The 22,370-nt window shown below is 37.5% G+C and overlaps 1 protein-coding gene across 2 annotated transcripts in view; it reads right to left on the reverse strand.

The window, feature by feature from the left end:
* Positions 1 to 22,370, reverse strand: part of HNRNPLL (heterogeneous nuclear ribonucleoprotein L like) — a 45,287-nt gene that overhangs the window by 13,323 nt on the left and 9,594 nt on the right. Inside the window, exons 2-7 of one of the 2 annotated variants that reach the window (XM_037066487.1) lie at positions 17,220 to 17,338; positions 8,090 to 8,327; positions 6,589 to 6,674; positions 5,105 to 5,201; positions 4,947 to 5,019; positions 730 to 801 (exon numbers count right to left, since the gene is read on the reverse strand). In XM_037066487.1, the coding sequence (XP_036922382.1) occupies positions 730 to 801; positions 4,947 to 5,019; positions 5,105 to 5,201; positions 6,589 to 6,674; positions 8,090 to 8,327; positions 17,220 to 17,338 (685 nt within the window). The remainder of the gene's footprint in view (positions 1 to 729; positions 802 to 4,946; positions 5,020 to 5,104; positions 5,202 to 6,588; positions 6,675 to 8,089; positions 8,328 to 17,219; positions 17,339 to 22,370) is intronic. The other variant, XM_037066488.1, reaches the window with a different exon arrangement.

Here is a 22,370-nt window from a genome sequence, read left to right on the forward strand (position 1 = left end):
GTCAATAAATAGTGCTTTTTAAAAACTAAAAAATATTTAAAACCACAGAACTTATAACCAGTTAAAAATGTTATTGACAGCATTTCTCAACATCTAATCACAAGGACAATAGCCTGATACCTAACTCCCTCCTATAGAAAAATATTATTCTATGCTTCATAATCTTAACTCACCAACACAGCAAACATTAAAACTAAAGAAGTTTTAAAAGAGGAATTAAATACAAACCAATTTCACCAAAACCAAAATATCAACTGTAGAACAAAAATAATTAAAGATCTAACCAGAAACATGTTTCCTTTTCAACAAATGCCCCATTCTTTCTGCCTTTATTACTCAAAATTCCTCTTTGCTTGTAATTGCTAGAATGGACAAAAATACACTTACTAAGCAATAACACTTCATTCTGGCCCTCTAACAGAACCAGAGCCAATTACTAATCAAAACCAAGACAAAACAAAACAAAATATGATGGTAAAAAAGCTTTCAAATTCCCAATCAATAGCCTCATTTATCTCAAAGACTATAGATCAATATTCTAGAAAAAAAAAAGAAGAAGAAGAATATTTTGGGCAATTGCTTGGGAGTATGTTACAAGGGACTGACCCCATATAAACCAACTCTGGTAAATAGGAAAAACAGAAACAAGAAATGAGGCATTCTTTATAAGAAATGCAAAAACGCTAATAGTTCGTCTATACTACCTTCCTTCTGCCTTGACAAACTTACCATAGCCATCATGTCTAAACGAAGAAGGGTGTTCTCCCAAAATGGCTTGTCTCTGGCGACCCTTTCCTCTATCTGACACAAAAGTAGAAACATGGTTTTAACAATTTTGACCCAAGTACTTAACAGAGTTCTCACATGGGAAAACCCATTCAAAACATCCATTACAATTCATAAGAAATATATATATATGATACCTGGTTAACTTTAAACATCCATTCATATCCATTTTTAATACAAACACCAAAAGTTTAAGAAAATAATTCTATCTAACAAACTCCACTTGACTTGAAATATCTTTTTGGCAAATGCCAAATACAATCACGCTTTCAAATTTAAGAAAAGAATGGATACTTCTCAGAAAGTGAATGTACACAATGCTAAAGTTTGACACTGTACAGAAGTTTTTACCAATACATGTCTTTAAAACAAGCTTTAAGTGCAGTACTTTTGAAAGACAGTACCTGAATCATACTATTAGCTTCAACAGCAACACATTTTCAAAGTGGGCTTCTTTCAAGAAGTTCAGCATAAGCCAACAACAACCTGTATTACATGGTTTCACAATCAGTAAACACAGAGTATTTTGTATGTATATACACATATTTACAATCACCTACACACTCGAGAGCTGGAAATCTGCACATCACTGGCCCAGATTATATCATGGATTGGTTATTGTGTATAGATCTTAACACCAGGCAGGACTATGAGCACCCTCAAAATTTAAAGATGCCAAGATGAAGCTAACCAAGGGGGCTACATTATTGGATGAGAGTACTACAATACTCCTAAATTTTTTATTATTATTTTAGTTACATTTTCAGGGAAGATATGCCGATTTTCCCAAATCTAATTTGAGTCTTCACTAAAAAGTGACTTGTAAGTTTCTAAAAGCACTTCCTATACTGGTTAGTAAGTTTTAAAATTCACTGTACAATACTTTTAGAAAGCGTGCCGATCAAATTATAGCAACCAGTAAGACTTTTTCTTAATTTATCTTAACAGTCTGGTCATTCTGATCTTTGAAATTCAGAGAGCGAGGCTTTCTATACACCCTTAGTCACCTAAACAAATGAGGTTTACGGGAGTGAGAAATACTTTAATATTCACTTCTGTCTAGAGAAGTAGCATTTTAATTACCTATTCCAAGTTATCACAGCATTGGTAGGGACCCAGGAAGTCACTGAGTTCGACTTTTCTTCAGTGAGTCAAGCCTCTTTGTGGCATCCCGATCAATTGGGACCATGTAGCTTCTGCTGACCCAACACCAGTAACAAGACACTCACTTCTTTCCCTTACATTTTCAGTTAGTCCTAAATGACTAGGAAATTTACTTTTTAGTCCCCTACCCACATTCTATACCATTTGGGACGTCACAGACTTAAGTCTTTCTGCAAAACCCTTCCAAGTACTTGAAAGCTACTATGACCCTCCATTTCCCCAAAGCCATTTCTTCTCCAGTCTAAACATTGTTTCTTCCTCCCTTTACAAGGCTTCACCATCTCAATCTCACTCCTTTGGACTCAATCCAATCTGCTAATGCATTCTGCTAATGTGCTTCTATTTAAGCATGCCACCAAACAATAAATACAATTCCTATCTGATGTAGGAACTTCAACCAAAACCACCGTGTCTTCAAGGCTCAGTCTAATCCATACAGGTAACCACGTGCTATCAAGGAAAGATCATCCCCACTTAACCACTAGTTTGCTATATAATCACAGAAACGATCTTCATTCACAAAATGAAAGAGTTAGGGTAGATGATCTCCAAGGTATCTTTTAGCCAAACATTCCCATTACTAATAATTCTCGTTATTTGAAGCACTCACTACCTAATATAAGATCACATAAAAGAGAAGAACTATGCAGAAGAGTCGAAAAACACCCAATACACCAATCTATAAACAGTGGTTTATAACCTTTCCTGGATTCATCAGAAACCTGTTGGAAACTGTGGGCCTTCTCCACCAAAAGATACATATATACACAAGTTTCATTGAACATTTCTAGAGGGAATCTCTGCAGTCCAGGCTAAAAATTCTTTACACTAAAATGTAATTTGGGCTGAAAAGAACTTTTAAAAAATAAAGTTATATTTATAAAAGTACTTTTTTGGTAAAAAAAAAGTTACAATTCAGTATCAACTTGAGTAGAAGCTGAACTCACTACAAAAATGAAAACATAAACTGGTATAGTATTGCCAGACTAACATCTACCTGTAAGAAATTAATTTTCCCCTTGAAAGCATGAACAACTAAAATTCTGTTTGGCTTCCTTTAATTATACTTCCCTATTTAAATATCTACCTTACACATTTCTAAAACTTTTGATTGTAATTCCTTGCATGAAAAATTAATGTAAGTTGGCTTTGTGTAAACTTTAGACCTTCAAAAAAAAAAAGATGTTAATACTATTAAAATAAGAAGCATGTCTACAAATGTTTTAAGAGAAATATAACCAAAATCATTAGTTCAAATAAGAAAAAAAGTGAAACAAAACAAAACCCTGAGTGTTCACTGACTGTAATCTGACAGAAGTGAGAGATTTCTCATCAGTCACTCATTCTGTTGTCTGAGTGCTAAGGCTTTGTTTTCCAACACTGGACTCAAGTGTACCAAGCCTATACCAAGCAGATTTCTGAGTAGTAAAAAATGTGGGGTCCAGCCAAAGCTGCATTACAAAACAAATGTTTGTAACCCCATACATACATCAGGCAAGATGATTTCCTGAGAATTGAGAATTAAAGGGGCCAATCGTACAAAAGTCCTAAATATTTAAACACGCAAAGAACCACTGCATTGTATTTTTTTTCCTTGAGCAAGAATATATGCACTGCAGAGTCCCTACTGCCCAAGATATTTTGGATGCCATACATTTTTTTCTGGTTTATTAAATTTTACAGACACACTCATCTTGGTGAGTTTTCCCAACATACGGTTCAAACGCTGATATTGTAGTTGAGATGTAGCCAATAGTGCAGCCCCCTTGTTTTTACAAGATCCACATCTTAATCTGTATATTCCAAAATTGCCACACATTTACGTTGAACAATTTTATCAGTAAAATCTATGCTCATGAAATCTAGCATTTGTAGGTTATAGGTGAAAATGTACCTCAAGTGCACTGCTCTTACTTTCAGATTTATCAAGTTTAAATAGATTCTCCCTTGAACAGACACATTACTTTCACCTCCATTTGAAATGTCAAAATTTCTAGTTGTACAAATTAACATGAGTGATAACCTTAAATTGTTACAAAAAGTAACAACTTATAAGCAACCACTTTACAAAAATCAAACCACACAGAAAACCGTCTTTTACATATAATGTACTTTTCATTATATTATTCTATTCAATGACCACACTTGAGGGAAGAAAAAAACCTTAAGTGCAGCAAGTGTGCACCTTTCTAATAATCCTTTTACCTTTAATATCTGTGTGGACTGGTTGAGCATTATCAATTCCCAAGACCTACAGATAAACTGGCCCTGGTTATTTGCCAATTAACAATTTGAATCTAAGCTACAAACAGTTACAGTAATGGGCATTAAGATTTACAACATTGTAGATAAAGGCTAGTATTTGTTAATGAAAAGTCTTAAATTCTACAACTGAAGCCTTAAGGGAAATCAGACCAATATACACATACAACTTGAATAAATGGGCACAGTCTATCATGGTGTTCATCCCATGCAACTCTGAAGTACTGTTAAGTGTCCACCTTTAAAAACTTGGGTGATGGTGCATGCAGTATGCAGTCAAGGTGAATTGCAAGTCTGAGTTTTTCAGAGGGCTTTTTGCTGATGCCGATGTTGTGCATGATGAAGTGTAGAGTCAGCCTGCTGGAGTCCTCTATCCTTCTTAATGCCTCGTCCAGCTTGGGGGAAAAGTCCTTTCCATAGAGAAGCAGTGTGCAAGTTTGAAGTTTGTAAGGAATATTCTGAATCAGTTTCCTCTCCTCCAAAGAGAGAGAGCTGCTTGGAGAAATGCAAGTCCTGGAACTGCGGGCGTGCTTGTATGTGTGGGCTCCTTTGTTGAACTAAATATAAATAACTCAGTACATACCAGTAGGGGGCACTAATGTTCAAGGTTATTTTCCAGCATTGCATGGCCTTTTGCAACAAAAGCATTCACCAAGATTTTCATTGGAACGAACTAGCTCATACAAAAATTTTCAGCAGATATAAGTACATTATAAAATGTGTAAAATACTTACCTCGTCTTCCCAAATATGGTTTAGTGTAGTCCCAACTGTCATTGTCATTCCTAATAACATTTAGACGAGTTGGCTGTTAAGATTAAAAAGAAAGTAAGTTCAAATTGTATACCCAAAGTCTAAATATTTCTTTGGTGAAATGTTGGAAAAATACTCACCCTTGCATATTCGATTTTTAGTGTGCAACACCCAGCATAAATGTCTGCTCCATTGAGTGCTGCTTTAGCTTTCTGGGCACAAAGGACTGATTCAAACATAAGCTCTATTAAGGAAATTTGATTTAACATGTCCAATTCTCAATCATTATTCAATCCCTAAGAAAAGGACTCAAAAAATCAGAACTTTCACTTCAGCAAATGTTTTAACAAATAAAATTTCTAGATAAGTTTTAGTAGATTTTATTTTTAGGTGCAACAGTACCATCGCAAGATATATAAATGTACACCTGAACCTAATATGTTAACTGTAATTTCAAAATAAATCAGCCCTGGCTGGTGTAGCTCAGTGGATTGAGCACAGGCCTGTGAACCAGAGGATCGAGGTTCAATTCCCAATCAAGGCACATGCCTGGGTTGCAGCCTAGTTCCCAGCAGGGGATGCACAACAGGCAACCATACATTAATATTCCTCTCCCTCTCTCATTCCCTTCTCTTCTAAAGATAAATAAATAAAATCTTAAAAAAATAAAAGTATGAATGTGACAAAACATTTTTAAAAAATCGGGAAAGAAAAAGGAATCAACAATATAAGAAAAAACAGCAACACAATATAACCAACCTAGCTACACATTAATCCTTCTAAATAATCAGAAGTACTTTATAAATTGGAACAGAGAAGGCAAAGGGTACATGATCACACTCCCCAGCAAAAGAGAGCTCACTATCTTGAAACAGGAAATATTTTACTCTTAACATCACAAAGATCCAAAATAATACAAAATAACATTTAATTTCATATATTTCTGAAAAGGCAGGGTTTTATAATCATGTACTTATCTCCACTATATTGGTTTTAAAAGAATTTTCTCTATGATTCTTTCCGAAAAATAAAATCAAACTACAAAAATGGTTAAAAAGAGAAGTGAAACACTTTGCCAGAAGTAAGCACCATTAGGATTTTGCTGTTTATCCCTACCTTTCTCTACGCATACATTAGTTTTTAAAAATTATTATTATTTTAAACAGGACTGTATTTTACTATTTTGCAACTTGCTCTTTTTTATTCAACACATAACAAATTTAACACAGAAGTAGTTCTTACACAAACTAGGATCATTTCAGACTCAATAAGAAAAGAAAGAAAGGTTCTATTGGTTCTAAAGTTTTGGTACTTCCAAATGACTTGTTTTAAGAAGATATCCAGAAAAGTTTATTCAAGATAAATCTCAAAAAAGTACAATTTTACATATTATCAAATAGTTTTCCTTCTTTGAAAAGGCAAAACTCTCTGTAAGATGAAGCACCAGATTGTTTTATAATAGCACACAAAATTATTTGTGGGTACTGCAGTTTCATTTTTTAAATCTAAGAAAAATAAATGGGGGGATGTAAGTACCACTTGTCTAAACACGACTATGCAGAAAAAAATAAGGTCTATGTTACACAGCATTCATTCATATCAATTAAAAATTTACAAAGGATATTCGACCATTGCTTGTATCCCATTTCTCTTGAATATAACAATACGCTGCACTTTTCCAACAGGGTTGCATACAGTATACAAAACATCCTAAGAAGGAAAAAACAAAATTTATTCACATTTTATATTTGAAAAAACATCACGGCTATACACTGATTTCTTTTACTAAAAAAACAACAAACTGTCAAGATGTCATTTCTATTAATTACTGATTACTTTTAAAAATGGTTTCACTTCAATAAATCTAAAGTTATTTTCTCACCTACACAATACCCACACAGTAGAGAAATTCCAATGAAATATCGGAAAAGCACTATTATCTGTTTGATCCCTAAATGAATCCTCAACTTTTATTTTCTTAACAGACTAAAATACAATATGTAAGCACAACTAATACCAGAACTGCAATTAATTAATCTGTTGCTTTCCAAATATGACTCTGAAATGGTTCATATTGTAACCACCTGAATTGCGGTAATAAATATTTATTAAGGGGTAGTAGAACAACTTGGTATCAATTTTTCAAGGGGCAATGTCTATTAAGAAAAGACCCAGAGAAGCCCATTTATACAGTGTTAAATGACATTAAACAGGATGCCTGAATCAACCAGGGAGAACCTAAACACCCTCTTAGGAACAATTTTTCAACTTCCAAGAAATTTCTTGAATATCTACAATCACACAGCCGTACTGTGAGGTGCTAGGGATTCAACAACAATCAAACAAGGGCAATTGTACTAGATTAAGTTATATTCTTTTCCCCAAAACACCAAATATTTTAACTATGTCAATACTGTATACTCATGTCTATAAATATTATAAAATAAAGACAAATGTCTAATTAAAGGCATGAGATAATATTTAAATTTATGTCCCAATATCATATGCCCTTACTAGAAGTTACACTAACTGAAGTTTCCCTTACTGTAATATTCTATTCGGTACAAAAATCCAGTGTCTTTGTCACTCGTTTGGTATGAAACAGCATGGGATTATAAAATAGAACACTCAACTGGTCTACAACACGAATCCTTTTTAAAATTCTACTAATATCACTTTTTTAAAGGGTGAGGCAGGGAATGTAAGTAAATCAGGCCAGTTTTTAATGAGCTACATCAAAAGACCTTACAGTAACGACATAGGCATCTTACTGTACTAAAGGAGTCCGCCATTACCTAGGAGATGCTCCTGATCAATGTGCTGGCACGTGAGTGAGAGAGATAATTTCCAACACGTCTGTCTAATCCCTTACTAGAAACAGTCAGCACGGATGCTTTAAACGTGCTTATTTGACTATGACAACTCTACTCCTGAACTTTTTAGTATAAGTGTTTACCATTTGTTTGTCCATTACACTTAATAGTCAAAGTTAAGATTCATTCTAATAATTCTAAAATCAACCACTATTTCTAAATATCGAGAGGACACTGAAGAAGACTATACGTTTGTCGATCAAGCGGCAAACTCGAAAATCACTTTTAGTTTGTCATAGTAAAAATCCATACCACTGTAATTGGATAAAGGGGATTCTGAATTGATAACAGAAGAACTTTGTTGCCTCCTGATGGATCATCAGTATTTCCTGGCCGAGTGATCCTTTTGCTTGTAGAATAGTTGAAAAAAGCCTGCTGACCAGCAATGTACACGGGTTCGTCTGCAGCAAATGTCACACACTCTTTGGCACTGTCTATGTTCTCAAATTCCACCAGCGCCTGCCGCTTGAACGGCATCATCATCACATAGCTGAAAGGGGGTTGGGAGACAGCATGCACATACGGTAAGCTCAATTACCATCACTTTTCTCAGTCGAGTAAAAGCAGACTTTTTCTTTAAAAAATGTGTCAAATTATACAAATTAGTCTTCTTTACCTGTATCCAAAGTTAGTCACCTCTTACATCATCCAAATTCATTGTGCTATAGCAGGTAGATGGTGCATATTTGAAAACTTACCCTCCTGTGATTGAAAGCATATCCACTTCACACCTTCCTCAGGCACAATTTTCTGTTACCAGTTACTGATGACCCTACTCAGTTTACTCTTCAGGCTGCCACTCCCAACTCTATCAGAAAATGTTTCAATACAGAAACCAACAATGAAGCCCTGACTGGTGTGGCTCAGTAGTTTGAGCGACGGCCTAGCAACCCAGGGTTGCCAGCTCGAATGCCAGTCTAGGGCACACGTCTGGGTTGCAGGCCAGGACCCCAGTAGGGGGCGCATGAGAGGCAACCACACATTGATGTTTTTCTCCCTTTCTTTCTCACTCCCTTCCCCTCTTTCTAAAAATAAATAAAAATTTAAAAAAAAGAAACCAACAATGATAAAACTCAACAGAAGTTTAGTGGATGGGACCCCTAAAAACAGAAACTACTACCTCTATTGATTTTTCCAAACCAGTACCCACACTAATAACTGACTTTACTTTCATTTATCTCACAAAAAGAGAACCAAAGATAAATAAAATGAAGTGCAAAAAAATTACCAAATTCCATACCAATAACCTCTCCCCAAACATTTTTAAAGATTAAAGGATGTGAAAAGATATTCACTAGAACATGGCAATCGTGGCTGTCTATGGGCAAGAAGGTGAGGTATTTACTTTTCACTGTGCTCTTCTAGGGGAAGGAATCTATTGTAATACATGAAATAAAAAATAAGGATATGAAAGAAGTAGGCAAGAAACGAGAGCACATGGATCACACAACAGAGGAACAACAGGTCCTCTATTCACAGGAACAAGAACCTTAAAAATGTTTCTTAAAGACAATTAACATGGTTTTTTTAACAGTAAAAGGCTGGAGCAATAACATCAGGTCAGCTACCTGGGGACAACACTGCTTCTCAATCCGGCATCCAGGACCCACTGCTATACTTTAGAAACTGGCCAAGGGTCCATTAATAATAAACGGAGCACTCTGAAGCCTGGCAAATTATGTAATTTCTTATGAATTTCAGCTTCCTCATTTATAAAACTTGGAACTGTATCAAGATTATAGTTAGACAAACTGCTTGCCTTGCCTCATTCATCTTTATATCCTCAGAAGCAAGTGGCAGATAACATTCAATCAGTATTTGTCAGTCTATGAGGCTTGTTAGCATTCCCCACCCACATCATGCAAAATTAAAGAACACAGAAATAATAAGGCCTTGATTTAAAGATTACCAACTAAAAATATGAGATGTAAGTCCTAGGAGAGAAACATTCCCTTTACTTTATTTACTTATTTTTTACTTTTCAATTGAATTTATTGGGGTGACATTAGTTAATAAAATTATGTAGGTTTCAGGTGTACAATTCTGTAATACATCATCTGTGTATTGTATTGTACGTTCACCACCCCAAGTCAAGTCTCCTTCCATCACCATTTACCTCCCCATACCCTCTTCTACCCCCTGACCCCTTTCCCTCTGGTAATCACTACAGTGTTGTGTGTCTGTGAGTTTATTTTTTTATTAATCTCTTCACCATTTTCACCCTCCCCTTACAGCTGTCAGTCTGTTCTCTGTGTATACATCTGCTTCTATTTTGTTTGTTAATTTATTTTGTTCCTTAGATCCCACATAAGAGTGGAACCATATGGTACTCTTTCTCTGACTGGCTCATTTCACTTGGCATAATGCCCCCCAGGTCCACCCATGCTGTCCCAAAAGGTAAGAATAAACTAGAAGGAATAAATGGAGTGGATGAAGCAAAGGATCAAATCAGCAATTTGGAAGGCAAGGTAGCAGAAAATACCTAGAAAAGAAAAAATCTTTTTTAATGAGGATAATTTAAGGATAATAAAAGTATGTATATTCTGCTGCTTTGTGGTGAACAACCTTTAGAACAACATGAAGCATAAAAACATCCACAGCACCAGGATACCAGAAGGAAGACAAGCGAGCACGGGACCAAGAACCTCTTTGAGGGAATAATGACTGAGAACTTTCCTAACCTGGTGAAAGAAAAAGACACACAGTTCAGGAAATGCACGAAGTCCCAAACAATTTGAACCCAAAGAGGCCCACACCAGGACACATCACAGCTAAAATGACAAAGATTAAAGACAAAGAATGTAAAAAGCAGCAAGAGAAAGAGAGTTACCCACAAGGGAGCTCTCATAAGACTATCAACTGATTTCTTAACAGAATCATTTCAGGCCAAAAGGGACTGGCATGAAATATTAAAAGTGATGAAAAGCAAGACTACCTTACCCAGCAAGACTATCATTTAAAATTGGAAAAGAAATAAAGACCTTCCAAGATAAGCAAAAGCTAAGGAATTTGTTACTGCCAAACCAGTATTATAAAAAATGTTAAAGGAGAATAAAGGGGAGGAGCAGAAGAAAAGAACAGAGGAACATAGTTGTAAAAAATAAAGTAGAAATAAATATATACCTATCAATAATTGCTTTCAGGAATTCCGGCCAAGATGAAGGCATAGGTGGAAACACCGTGCCTCCTCGCACAACCAAGTTTAAAGACAACAAAGTTTTAGTAACAAAAACACAACCAAAACACAGAAAAGTGAACTGTACGGAAGTCTGACAACAATGAACCACTCAACCAGACCAGTAAGAGGGGCAGAGTCAGCAGCTGGCCGAGCGGGGTCACGCAGGAAAAAGTGGCCAGACAGACCCAGGCACAGGTGTGCAGGCGTCAGTTGACATATCCCAGGTGTGGGGTGGCAACGGGCTGACCCAGTGAGGGCGCACGGTGGCTGGCTGACCGAGGTCACACATTCACACTCAGATAAACCAGGTGAAAGAGCAAGCAGTGAGACAGACCACACAGGCTAGGGCCCCGGTGAAGGGAATTAAAGCCTAAAAGTACCAATTGGAAAAACTTTTGAGGTCAAGGAGCCAGGAGAAGTTCCCAGGCTCACAGAGAGTTTGTTGGAGAGACCCACAGGGTCCTGGAGGGTGCACAGGTCCACACACCCGGGAGCCGGCACCAGGGGGGCCCAGTTTGCTTGCAGAAAGCAGCAGAGGAAACCGAGAGAGCACGGAACAAACGTCATTGCCCCTCTCTGACCCCATCCACACATACACCATCACAACCCAGCAACTGGATCACCCGGCCCTGGTGAACACCTAAGGCTCCACCCCTCATATGTAACAGGCACAAACAGACCAAAACATTATGACTCAAGAAGAACAGCTCAAAGCCCCAGAGCCAATACTTCTAAGCAACCAAGAGATAGCCAACCTATCAGATGCACAGTTCAAAATACTGGTGATCAGGATGCTCACAGAGCTGGTTGGTTTTAGTCACAAATTAGAGGAACAAATGAAGGCTAAACTAATTGAAATGAAGGGAAATGCACAGGAAATCAATAGTGATGAAAAGGAAACTGGGACTCAAATCAAGGGAGTGGACCAGAAGGAAGAAAAAAAATGACCAAACAGAAAAATATGAAGAAACAAGAATTCAAAAAAATGAGGAGAGGCTTAGGAACCTCCAGGACATCTTTAAATGTTCCAACATCTGAATTATAGGGGTACCAGAAGGGGAAGCGAAAGAGCAAGTGGAAAACTTATTTGAACAAATAATAAAGGAGAACTTCCCCAATCTGGCAAAGGAAATAGACTTCCAGGAAGTCCAGGAAGCTCAGAGCGTCCCAAAGAAGGTGGACCCAAGAAGGAACACACCAAGGCACATCAAATTACATTAGCCAAGACCAAAATGAAGGAGAGAATCCTAGAAGCAGCAAGAGATTAAGGGGACAGTCACCTACAAAGGAGTTCCCATCAGACTGTCAGCTGGTTTCTCAAGAGACCTTCCAGGCAAGAAGGGGCTGGAAAGAAGTATTCCAAGTCAGGAAAGGCAAGGACCCACATCCAAGATTGCTCTATCCAGCAAAGCTTTCATTTAGAATGGAAGGACAGATAAAGTGCTTCTCAGATAAGGTCAAATTCGAGGAGTTCATCATCACCAAGCCCTTATTACATGAAATGTTAGATGGACTTATCTAAGAAAAAGAAGATAAAAAATATGAACAGTGAAAGGACAGCAAACTCAGTTATTAACAACCACACCTAAAACAAAAGCAAACTAAGAGGACAGCTAGATCAGGAGCGGAACCATAGAAATGGAGATCACATGGAGGGTTAGAAACAGGAAAGTGGGAGGAGGAGAAGGAGGGAGAAGGTACAGAGAATAAGTAGCATAAATAGTAGGTAGAAAATAGACAGGGGGGAGGGCAAGAATAGTATGGGAGATATAAAATCTAAAGAACTTGTGACACATAAACTAAAGGGGGGGAATGGTGGGGGGTGTGCAGGGCGGAGGGGAACGAAGGTGGGGAATGGGACAACTGTAATGGCACAATCAATAAAATATATTAAAAAGAAAAAAATAATTGCTTTCAATGTAAATGGCTTAAATGCTCTAATCAGAAGACACAGGGTAGGCAAAATGACCCATACAAGACCCATAAATACACTGTCTATAAGAGACCCACCTCAGAGCAAGATACACACAAACTAAAACTTAAGGGATGGGAAAAGAGATTTCATGCAAATGGAAATTTTTTAAAAAGCTGTGGTAGCAATACTTCTATCAGACAAATTAGACTTCATGCACCCAACATAGGAGCACTTAATTAAATATGTATGGCAAAGACTGATGGACATAAATGGAGAGATCGACAGTCACACAGTCATAATGAAATCTGAACACCCTTTGACATCAATGGTTAGATCTTCCAGACAGAAAACCAACAAGGAAACAGTGGCCTTAAACGACACACTAGATCAGATGGATTTAATTGATACCTCAGAGTATTCCACCACAAAGCAGCAGAACATACATACTTTTCAAGTGCACAGGGAACATTTTCTAGTATAAACCACATCTTAGGACGCAAAACAAGTCTCAAAGTTAAGACTGTAATTATATCAACCATCTTCTCTGACCATAATGGTATGAAACTGTAAGTCAACTATAAGAAAAAAACTGAAAAACACACAAAGACATGAAAGCTAAATAATATGTTGCTAAAGAATGAATGGGTTAACAATGAGATCAAGGAAGACATCAAAAAATACCTTGAAACAAATGAAAATGAGAACACAACCCAAAATCTGTAGGACACAGAGAAAGCAGTCCTAAAAGGGAAATTCATAGCATTACAGGTCTATGTCAAGAAATGGGAAAAAACTCAAACAATATAACTTTTTTTAAAAAATCCTCACCTGAGGATCTGAGAGAAAGAGAAATATCAATGTCAGGGAGAAATATTTATCAGATGCTTCCTGTACATGCCCTGACCAGGGATTAAACTCACAACCTAGGTATATGCCCTGACCTGGAATCAAACCTCCAACCTTTTGTTGGAGCATTGGAGGACAATGCTCTAACAAACTGGTTTTTTGAAAAGAAAACTCCCTTTAGAAACACAGACTTGCAGAAGTTCTAAAATCTTAGACACATAAAAAATAGAAAACCATGCAATGAGGTCTATGCTAAAGAAATCAAAGAAAAATAGACAAAATATTCTCTCACAAACTTAAGTTGGTTTAATAGCTAAACTATATTACCAACTAAATATGTTAATAATGGCCTTTGGCTCTTTGAAAACAGAAAGATTATAAAGATTAAAAAATAAATTCTTTATTGACTATTCTAGACTTGGTTATAGTAAAATTGCTTTCCAGAATTGCAGTAGAAGTGAGCTATAAGAATAGACTTGAAACTTAAAAAGGTTACCCAGAAAAGTGGCATCATATGAAGACTGAGAAGGGAAAATCAGATACTGTAGATATTTTTTTAAAGATTTTATTTATTTATTTATCTTTAGAGGGGAAGGAGAGGGAGAGAAACATCAATGTATCGTTGCCTTTCGTGTATCCCCTGCTGGGAGTTGGCCTGCAGGGAACCAGCCTGCAACTCAGGCACGTGCTCTGACTGGGAATCGAACCGCAATCCTCTGGTTCGCAGGCCCGCGCTTGATATTGCAGATATTTTAAGAATGCATTTAAATTGCCTGGAACATAATTTTTTAAAAATCTTTAAAAAGCATAAATATGAGGAAGATTGAAAGACCAAACAGGAAAAAACAACAAAAAGGCTAAGGGATGTGGTAGGTACTTTCGCTTCACAGCGCGAGACACGTTCACTAAATGTTAAATAAACCCAGTGGGAGGCAAAAAAAATTGCCACATACATTAGGCCTTAAAAGTTCTGTTATAAAATTTTAACTAATCACTGCCTGGCATCCCCTCCTTCAATGGGAGTGAGGCATTTTTAAAACGCAAATGAAAGGGGGAAGAGAAAGAGAAAAAGAGACTGGGCACATATTTTTAAATATTCTTCTGATTGTAATACATGAACATGTATTACAGAATAAAGACAAAAATATAGCGATGTTATTATCATGACAAAGTCATTCTTAACACTTTGTTATAGTTTCTCCTGAACATCTTTCCCATGCATCTAGTTTTCAGGTATAAACTTACCAAATATTAAACCTGGTGATTCATCTGTCTAATATTAGCAGTTTTAATATAATATTTATAATTACACATCACAAAATAAAGAAACAAGTAGAGAAAGGTTCTAAATTTTTTTCTTTTACTGATTCTAGAGAGAGGGGATGGGAAGGAGAAAGACAGCGAGAGAAGCGCAAATGTGAGAGAGAAGCACTGATCGGCTGCCTCCTGCATTTGTCCCCACTGGGGACAGAACCCACAACCCAGGCATGTGCACTAAACCCAGAATCAAACCAGTGACCTTTCCGTTTGCAGGGTGACAGCCTAACCAACTGAGCCATACTGGCCAAGGCAAAAAATGTTCTATAAATACAACATTCTGAAGCAAAACACTTGCTTTTCATTGGAGACTATTCAAGGTTCTTTCATACCAGTCACTTTTTCAATATCATTTCATACAATTGAAACTCCTAATTTCCTATTTATGCCAATTAAGCTCTTAATTATACACTAATATGTTCCAATCATTTCATGACTTTTCTTTCCACATAACTACCAATCTTGAGGGCAGAATGACGGACTATGCAAGTTAACTGAGTAACATTCTCATACGGAACACTTTACTGTGGACTTAAGTATCAATCTGTATAGAGTCTAAAAATGAACAAGCCACCCAAAAGTAACTCAAATTACTCACCCACTTACTTAAATATCATTCTACTTATTTAATCCCAACATTTAAGTCATGGTCATAATTAACATCAAAATTTCCAACTATATTATACTCATCAACTGTTTTTCTGACATCACTTCAGTATTTCTTGGCTATAAGAAAATAACTTTAAATGCACTAAATATACAAGAGCAAAAGAAAAATACACCCAAAATAACCACCTCTTTATAACTCCGTGGGACAATGCATCACTCAGAAGGTCCTCGGAGTAAATGGAGTTAGTCTAATGCCAACACGCAAGTCCAAGTAAACTCTGAGGAGTCTGTTTCAATATATGTGTAACTCTCCAGACAGACTTAACTGCCAAGATCCTCTCCAAACGACTAAGAAGTGACATGGTCATCGCAGGGACACTTCAAGAAGTGGGCTTTTTATGCTTTTTTATGGCCACATGGATTCCCAATTTGTACCTCCAAGGACAACATGTAATAGTCAATGATTTCTGAGGTACCCAAGTTGAGGAAAACAGTTTCACCAGGTTGCCTACCTCCCAATGAAGTGACCAGAGTAACAAAAAGGAGGCCGTGGTGGAAGACATTGCCCAAACCCCTCCCACTCCTCAGAGGCAGTGACTCCTTTCTGCTGACATCTCAGCTCACGTTCTCACCATCTAGTTACGCATCATCCTTTCAATACTCAAAAACTCCATACAAGTTTTTATAAAACTGAAGCAAGAGAAAGCAATCGAGCTGTCTCAGCAAATACATTGAAATTTCTCTCCGATTTATATGGTTTGACTTAGTCTAGGTCACTGAGGCCTAAAACAAAAACCCAAACATATTCATCAAGGAAAAACTTATTATAAAAATCAACTCTAGACTATCGATACTAGGAAGAGAACAACAACCAGACATAATCGAAAAATAATTTTAAGTGTCTGTTTTTGGCAGCAGATTCATTTTTCTAGTATGTTTTCACTTAAGTCAGTATTCTTTGGCACACAGCAGCTTTGGTAAGAGAAGGGAGGCTGAGTGAACGCAAAACACCAGGGGACGGGCATGCTCGCATAAAACATTGCCTGCTCGTGATCTGCGCCAGAACGCACAGCAACAGCAACGCGTAGCTAAGCTAACAGTGCCTACCTTTCATCTACCCACTTTAAGTTACCAATTCCTAAATATTCCAAAATAATTTTAAAAAACAAAAAAGAAAATTAGTATTTAAGTACCACTAACCACTTTCAAACTCCAAAGTTGAAGGGTGTAATCAACTCAATGGTTTAAAAGCAGTGTTTAAGAAGGAATCACGGATTCCCATGAAAATCAGATGAAAGAAGCAATAATCCATTTTACATACAACCTGGTTGGGGAATAAGAGGTGATAATGGCCCCCAAAACACATCCTTGAATCATCCCAGAAAGGTTAAAAACAACGAAGTATATGCAAATTTGATATGCAAATTTGATACATACAATGGTTCCAGTAGCAGCAACCAAGCAGGGCTTATTCTACCATACTGCTTTCAATCTTTACAAAGTCCTTATTGTCTTACCATATTGTCCCAAATTTTTCCAGAGCCTCTACAAGGTCTGCTTCCACCACAGATTCACAGAGTCCTCGAACATGGACAACGGGTGAAACAGAAACTTTATGATGACTTCCACCTGCCTCCTAGAAAGAGAGAATAATTTGTAATAAAAAACTTTAAAATTCCAAATTGCATTATTTTAGTAAATTCAACTCTGCTATAAAAAGCAAACAAATAAACAACAACAAAAAAGTGCAATCCACAAGTTAGTAAATAGAACCTAAGAATAAAATTAACAATTAAATGCTTGGCATGAAGATTTTGATTTCTTAAAAGGGAGCATTCTTAAGACTCCCTGACGAGATGAAGGCATAGGTAAACATGGCTCACCTCCTCATAAAACCACAGCAAAATTTACAGCTAAGCTAGAAAATAACTATCACCCTGAATCATCAGAACACTAAGTTATATGGAAGTCTGACAACCCCGGAATTACAGAAATCACATCCACGCAGAAGAGTAGGAGGAGTAGAGACACACAGGTTCCACACCCACGTGTGGTGGTTAAAAATCTACAGGGATCCCAGCCCTACACCAGATCACCCAGCCCAGGGTTCCAGTGGCAGCAAGAGAAGTCCCCATAACTTCTGGCTGTGAAAACCAGTGGGGGTTGGGGCAGCAGAAGAAACTGCAGGATTCTTGGGTGTCTCCTCTTAAAGGGCCCACAATGGACTTAGGATTTATTCAAACTCACTCCCTCTGGGCTCCAGCACCAGGGGCAGCAGCTGGAAGGGCACCATGAGCACGTAAGGAGAAACTGAAGTATCTGGCATCAGGGTGAATGCTAGGGGATAGCTTCCTCTCGGACAAAACTCCAGAGGCCAGGCAGAGGCCATAGTCTCCTTTGTGAGCCCTCATCCACAAAGAGCCAGAGAGTGACAACACCATACCTGAGAATCCATCAACTCATTCACACAGGTTGCCCCGACCTGGTAATTACTTAAGGCTCCAACCCATCCAACTTACAGGTGCACTTTTCTCTGATAGGCCATGCTACTAAGACAGAGAGTCAAAGCAGCTCTACCTAAAACACAGACACAAACACAGGGAAGCTGTCAAATTGAGGAGACAGAGAAATATGGCCCTAATGAAAGAATAAAACAAAACCCCAATAAAAGAACTAAACAAGCCCTGGCTGGTGTAGTTCAGTGGGTTAAGTGCAGGCCTGGGAACAAAAGGATCAAGGTTCAATTCACAGTCAGGGCACATGCCTGGGTTGCAGGCCAGTTCCCAATGGGGGACCGATGAGAGGCAACCATACATTGCCATTTCTCTCCCTCTCTCCTTCCCTTCCCTTCTAAAGATAAATAAAATCTTAAAAAAAAAAAGAACTAAACAAAATGGAAATAAGCAACCTATCAGATGCAGAGTTCAAAACACTGGTTATTAGGATGCTCAAGGAACTCAATGGGTACTTCAACAGCACAGAAAAGACCCAGGCAGAAACAAAGGTTACACAAAGTAAAATAAAGAAAAATTTACAGGGAATCAGACTTCCAGCAAAGATGGAGGCAGAGACAGATACACTTTGGTTCCACATACAACCAGAAGAGGGACAACAACAAATTTAAAAACAAAAAACGAGAATTGTCAGAAAACAGAACTGTATGGAAGTCCAACAACCAAGGCGTTTAAGAAGAAACGTTAACGCAGACTGGCAGAAGGAGCAGAGATGGGCAGCCAGGGCAGAGAGGACTAGAGGCCAGGCTGTGGCTGGTGGAGCAGGCAGTCCCACATCCGCATGCGGATAAGCCGGGAGGAACAACTGGGGAGCAAGACAGACCACGCAATCCAGGGTTCCAGTATGGAAAACTGAAGCTTCAAAACCTTTGGCTATAAAAACCTATGTGGGTTGTGGTGGCAGGAGAAACTCCCAGCCTTACTGGAGTTTGTTGGAGAAGACCTGCAGAGTTCTAGAACATACACAAGCTCACGCACCCAGGAATCAATACCAGAAGGGCCAATCTGCTTGTGGGTGGCAGGGAAAGTGAATGAAAGCTTGCCAAGAGCCGAGAAAGTGGCACTGTTCCCTCTCTGATCCCCCCCTCCACACACAGCACCACAATGCAGCAAAGGAAGATACCCTGCCCTGGCAAATACCCAAGGCCCTGCCCCTTACACGTAACAGGTGCACCGAACAAAGAAATATAGCCCAAATGAAAGAATAGATCAAAGCTCCAAAAACAGAACTAAGTGCTGAAAAGATAGCTAACCTATCAGATACAGAGTTCTAAACACTGGTAATCAGGATGCTCACAGAAATGGTTGAGTATGGTCGCAAAATAGAGGAAAAAGTGAAGAGTATGCAAAGTGAAATATAGAAAACACACAGGGAACCAACAGTGAAGGGAAGGAAACTTGGATTCTGATCTACAATTTGGAAGAGAAGGAAGAAATAAACATTTAACTTGAACAGAATAAAGAAACAAGAATTTAAAAAAATGAGGAGAGGCTTAAGAACCTCTGAGACAACTTCAAACATTCCAACATCCGAATCACAGGGGTGCCATGAAAAGAAGAGGAAGAGCAAGAAATTGATAACTTACTTGAAAAAAAATAACAAAAGAAACTTTCACTAATTTGGTGAAGGAACTACACAAACGAGTCCAGGAAACAGAGAGTCCCAAATAAGTTGGGCCCAAAGAGGACCACACCAAGACACACCATAATTAAAATGCCAAAGGTGAAATATGAGAGAATCTTAAAAGCAGCAAAAGAAAAGCAAACAGTAACCTACAAAGGAGTTCCCATTAAGACTGTCAGCTGATTTCTTAAAAGAAACTTTGCAGGCAAGAAGGGACAGGCAAGCAGTGTTGAAAGTGATGAAAAGCAAGAACCTACAACCTGGATTATTTTATCCAGCAAAGCTTTAGAATGGAAGGGCAGATAAAGTGCTTTCCAGAAAAGGTAAAGCTAAAGAAGCTCATCATCACCAAACCACCATTATATGAAATGTTAAAGGGACTTAAGAAAAAGAAAATCAAAACTACAAATATTAAAATGGCAATAAACTCACAACTATCAACAACTGAATTTAAAAAACAAACAAACAACGATCGATCGAGGTTCAATTCCCAGTCAGGGCACATGCCTGGGTTGCAGGCCAGGTCCCAGCAAGGCAGGAGGCAACCATACATTGATGTTTCTCTCCTTCTCTCCTTCCCTTCCTCTCTAAAGATAAATAAATAAATAAAATCTTAAAAAAAAAAAAGGACCTTAGGGTCCCTTTAAAAAAAATCTGCATAGTCTTCCTACATATTATAAAAAAAATTAAAAAATAAAAAACAAACAAACTCAACAGAAACAACCATAAATATGGAAATCATTTGGAGGGTTATCCGCTGGGAAGGGGAAGGGGGAGAATAGGAGAAAAGGTGCAGGGATTAAGAAGTACAAATTGGTAATTATAGAATAAACAGGCAATGTTAAGAACAGTACACTAGCCCTGGCTGCTGTGGCTCAGTGGATTGAGTGCTGGCCTGCAAACCAAAGGGTCATCGGTTTAATCCCCAATCAGGGCACATGCCTAGGATGCAGGCCAGGTTCCCAGTAAGGGAAGCGTGCAAGAGGCAACCCACACATTGATGTTTCTCTCCCTCTCTTTCTCCCTCCCTTCCCCTCTGTCTAAAAGTAAATAAATAAAATCTTAAAAAAAAAAAAAAAGAACCGTATACTAAAGAACTTCTATGCGCCCTGGCTGGTGTAGCTCAGTGGATTGAGCACAGGCCTGTGAACCAGAGGATCGTGGTTCGATTCCCAGTCAGGGTACATGCCTGGGTTGCAGGTCGGTTCCCTGCAGGCCAACTCCCAGCAGGGGACGCATGAAAGGCAACCATACATTGATGTTTCTCTTCCTCTCTCCTTCCCCTCTAAAGATAAATAAATTTAAAAAAAAAAGAACTTTTATGCATGACCCATGGGCATGAACTAAGGGGGGAAATTGCTGGAGAGAATTGGGAGTACTGGGTAGAACAGCAAAGGGGGGAAATTGGAACTGTAATAGCATAAAATAATATAAATATATTTATAATATGTTTATATTTATAAAATATATATTTATAAAAGTATATTTATAAAAACAAATGGGTACATTCTTTTACAGTTAAGAAGTAAAAATAGGTTACTTAATAACTTATTTTAACTTCTTAGAAAATCTCAGAAAAAACATCAACAGATAAAGCATGCTAAGATTGGAAATAGATTTTATACTCAAAACTTCAGCTTTACCTTCATAAAATCAAAATCGCAAGTAGTAGAAATGAACAAAACGTCCCAATTTAAAACTTTTTAAATATAAAGATTATATACTTTATTTTTTCTGTAATATAGTACATTTATATCAATTTTTGTCCTGTTTAATTGGTTACCTCGTCCCACCATAATTTGAAGTGCAACTTAAATTTATAGAAGGAACTATGTAAGAAAATACTTTGAAAAGTAAAATAGCTCTTATTTATAAATTAAGACAAAGATTTATATTTACAGCTCACTGCTGGGCACCTCTCTTGTATCACTTTAAAGTAACTTCGGATAGATAGATAGATAAGACAGAGAGAGAGATGTATGTATGTATGTCTGTCTCCCAAAAATCTATTAAGTGAAAGCTTTTTTTTGGGGGGGGGGTCCTACAGACTAATCTAAAAGCACCATTAAAGCTTCAGAATCATTTTAAGAAAATTAAACCCGTTTATGGCTATTCTAAAAGACTCACCAAATTTGTTTCCATCATAAAGACTGTCAGAAAAATGTAGCAAACTCTCACATCAGAATTTAAAGAAAAGAGCTGATTTGAATATAAAAAGTAACCATGAGACTATGCTACATGACTGTCATAGCCAACAAATAATTTCAATGATCTGCAAATACTAATTTAACCCTTGGAATTTCATTTGAACTGCTTAGATTTAGTTTCTTCTATGTTTACATGCCACTAAGTTTGAAACAAGACATTTTGGTTGTTCCCTGTATAAACCAGCATTCTCTCAGCAACCTGAACAAATGAGACCATGCCTGTGTGAAACTCAACAACCAAATGTGCAGTATCACCACTAAACTCTTAAATATTGCTGGACAACAACAATGCAGGAAGAGAGCTAAATAACACCTTAAAACCTA

The sequence above is a fragment of the Sturnira hondurensis genome, unplaced genomic scaffold (genome assembly GCF_014824575.4).
Source record: "Sturnira hondurensis isolate 20B ecotype Veracruz unplaced genomic scaffold, ASM1482457v3 Scaffold0016663, whole genome shotgun sequence".
In the NCBI taxonomy this organism is placed as follows: Eukaryota; Metazoa; Chordata; class Mammalia; order Chiroptera; family Phyllostomidae; genus Sturnira; species Sturnira hondurensis.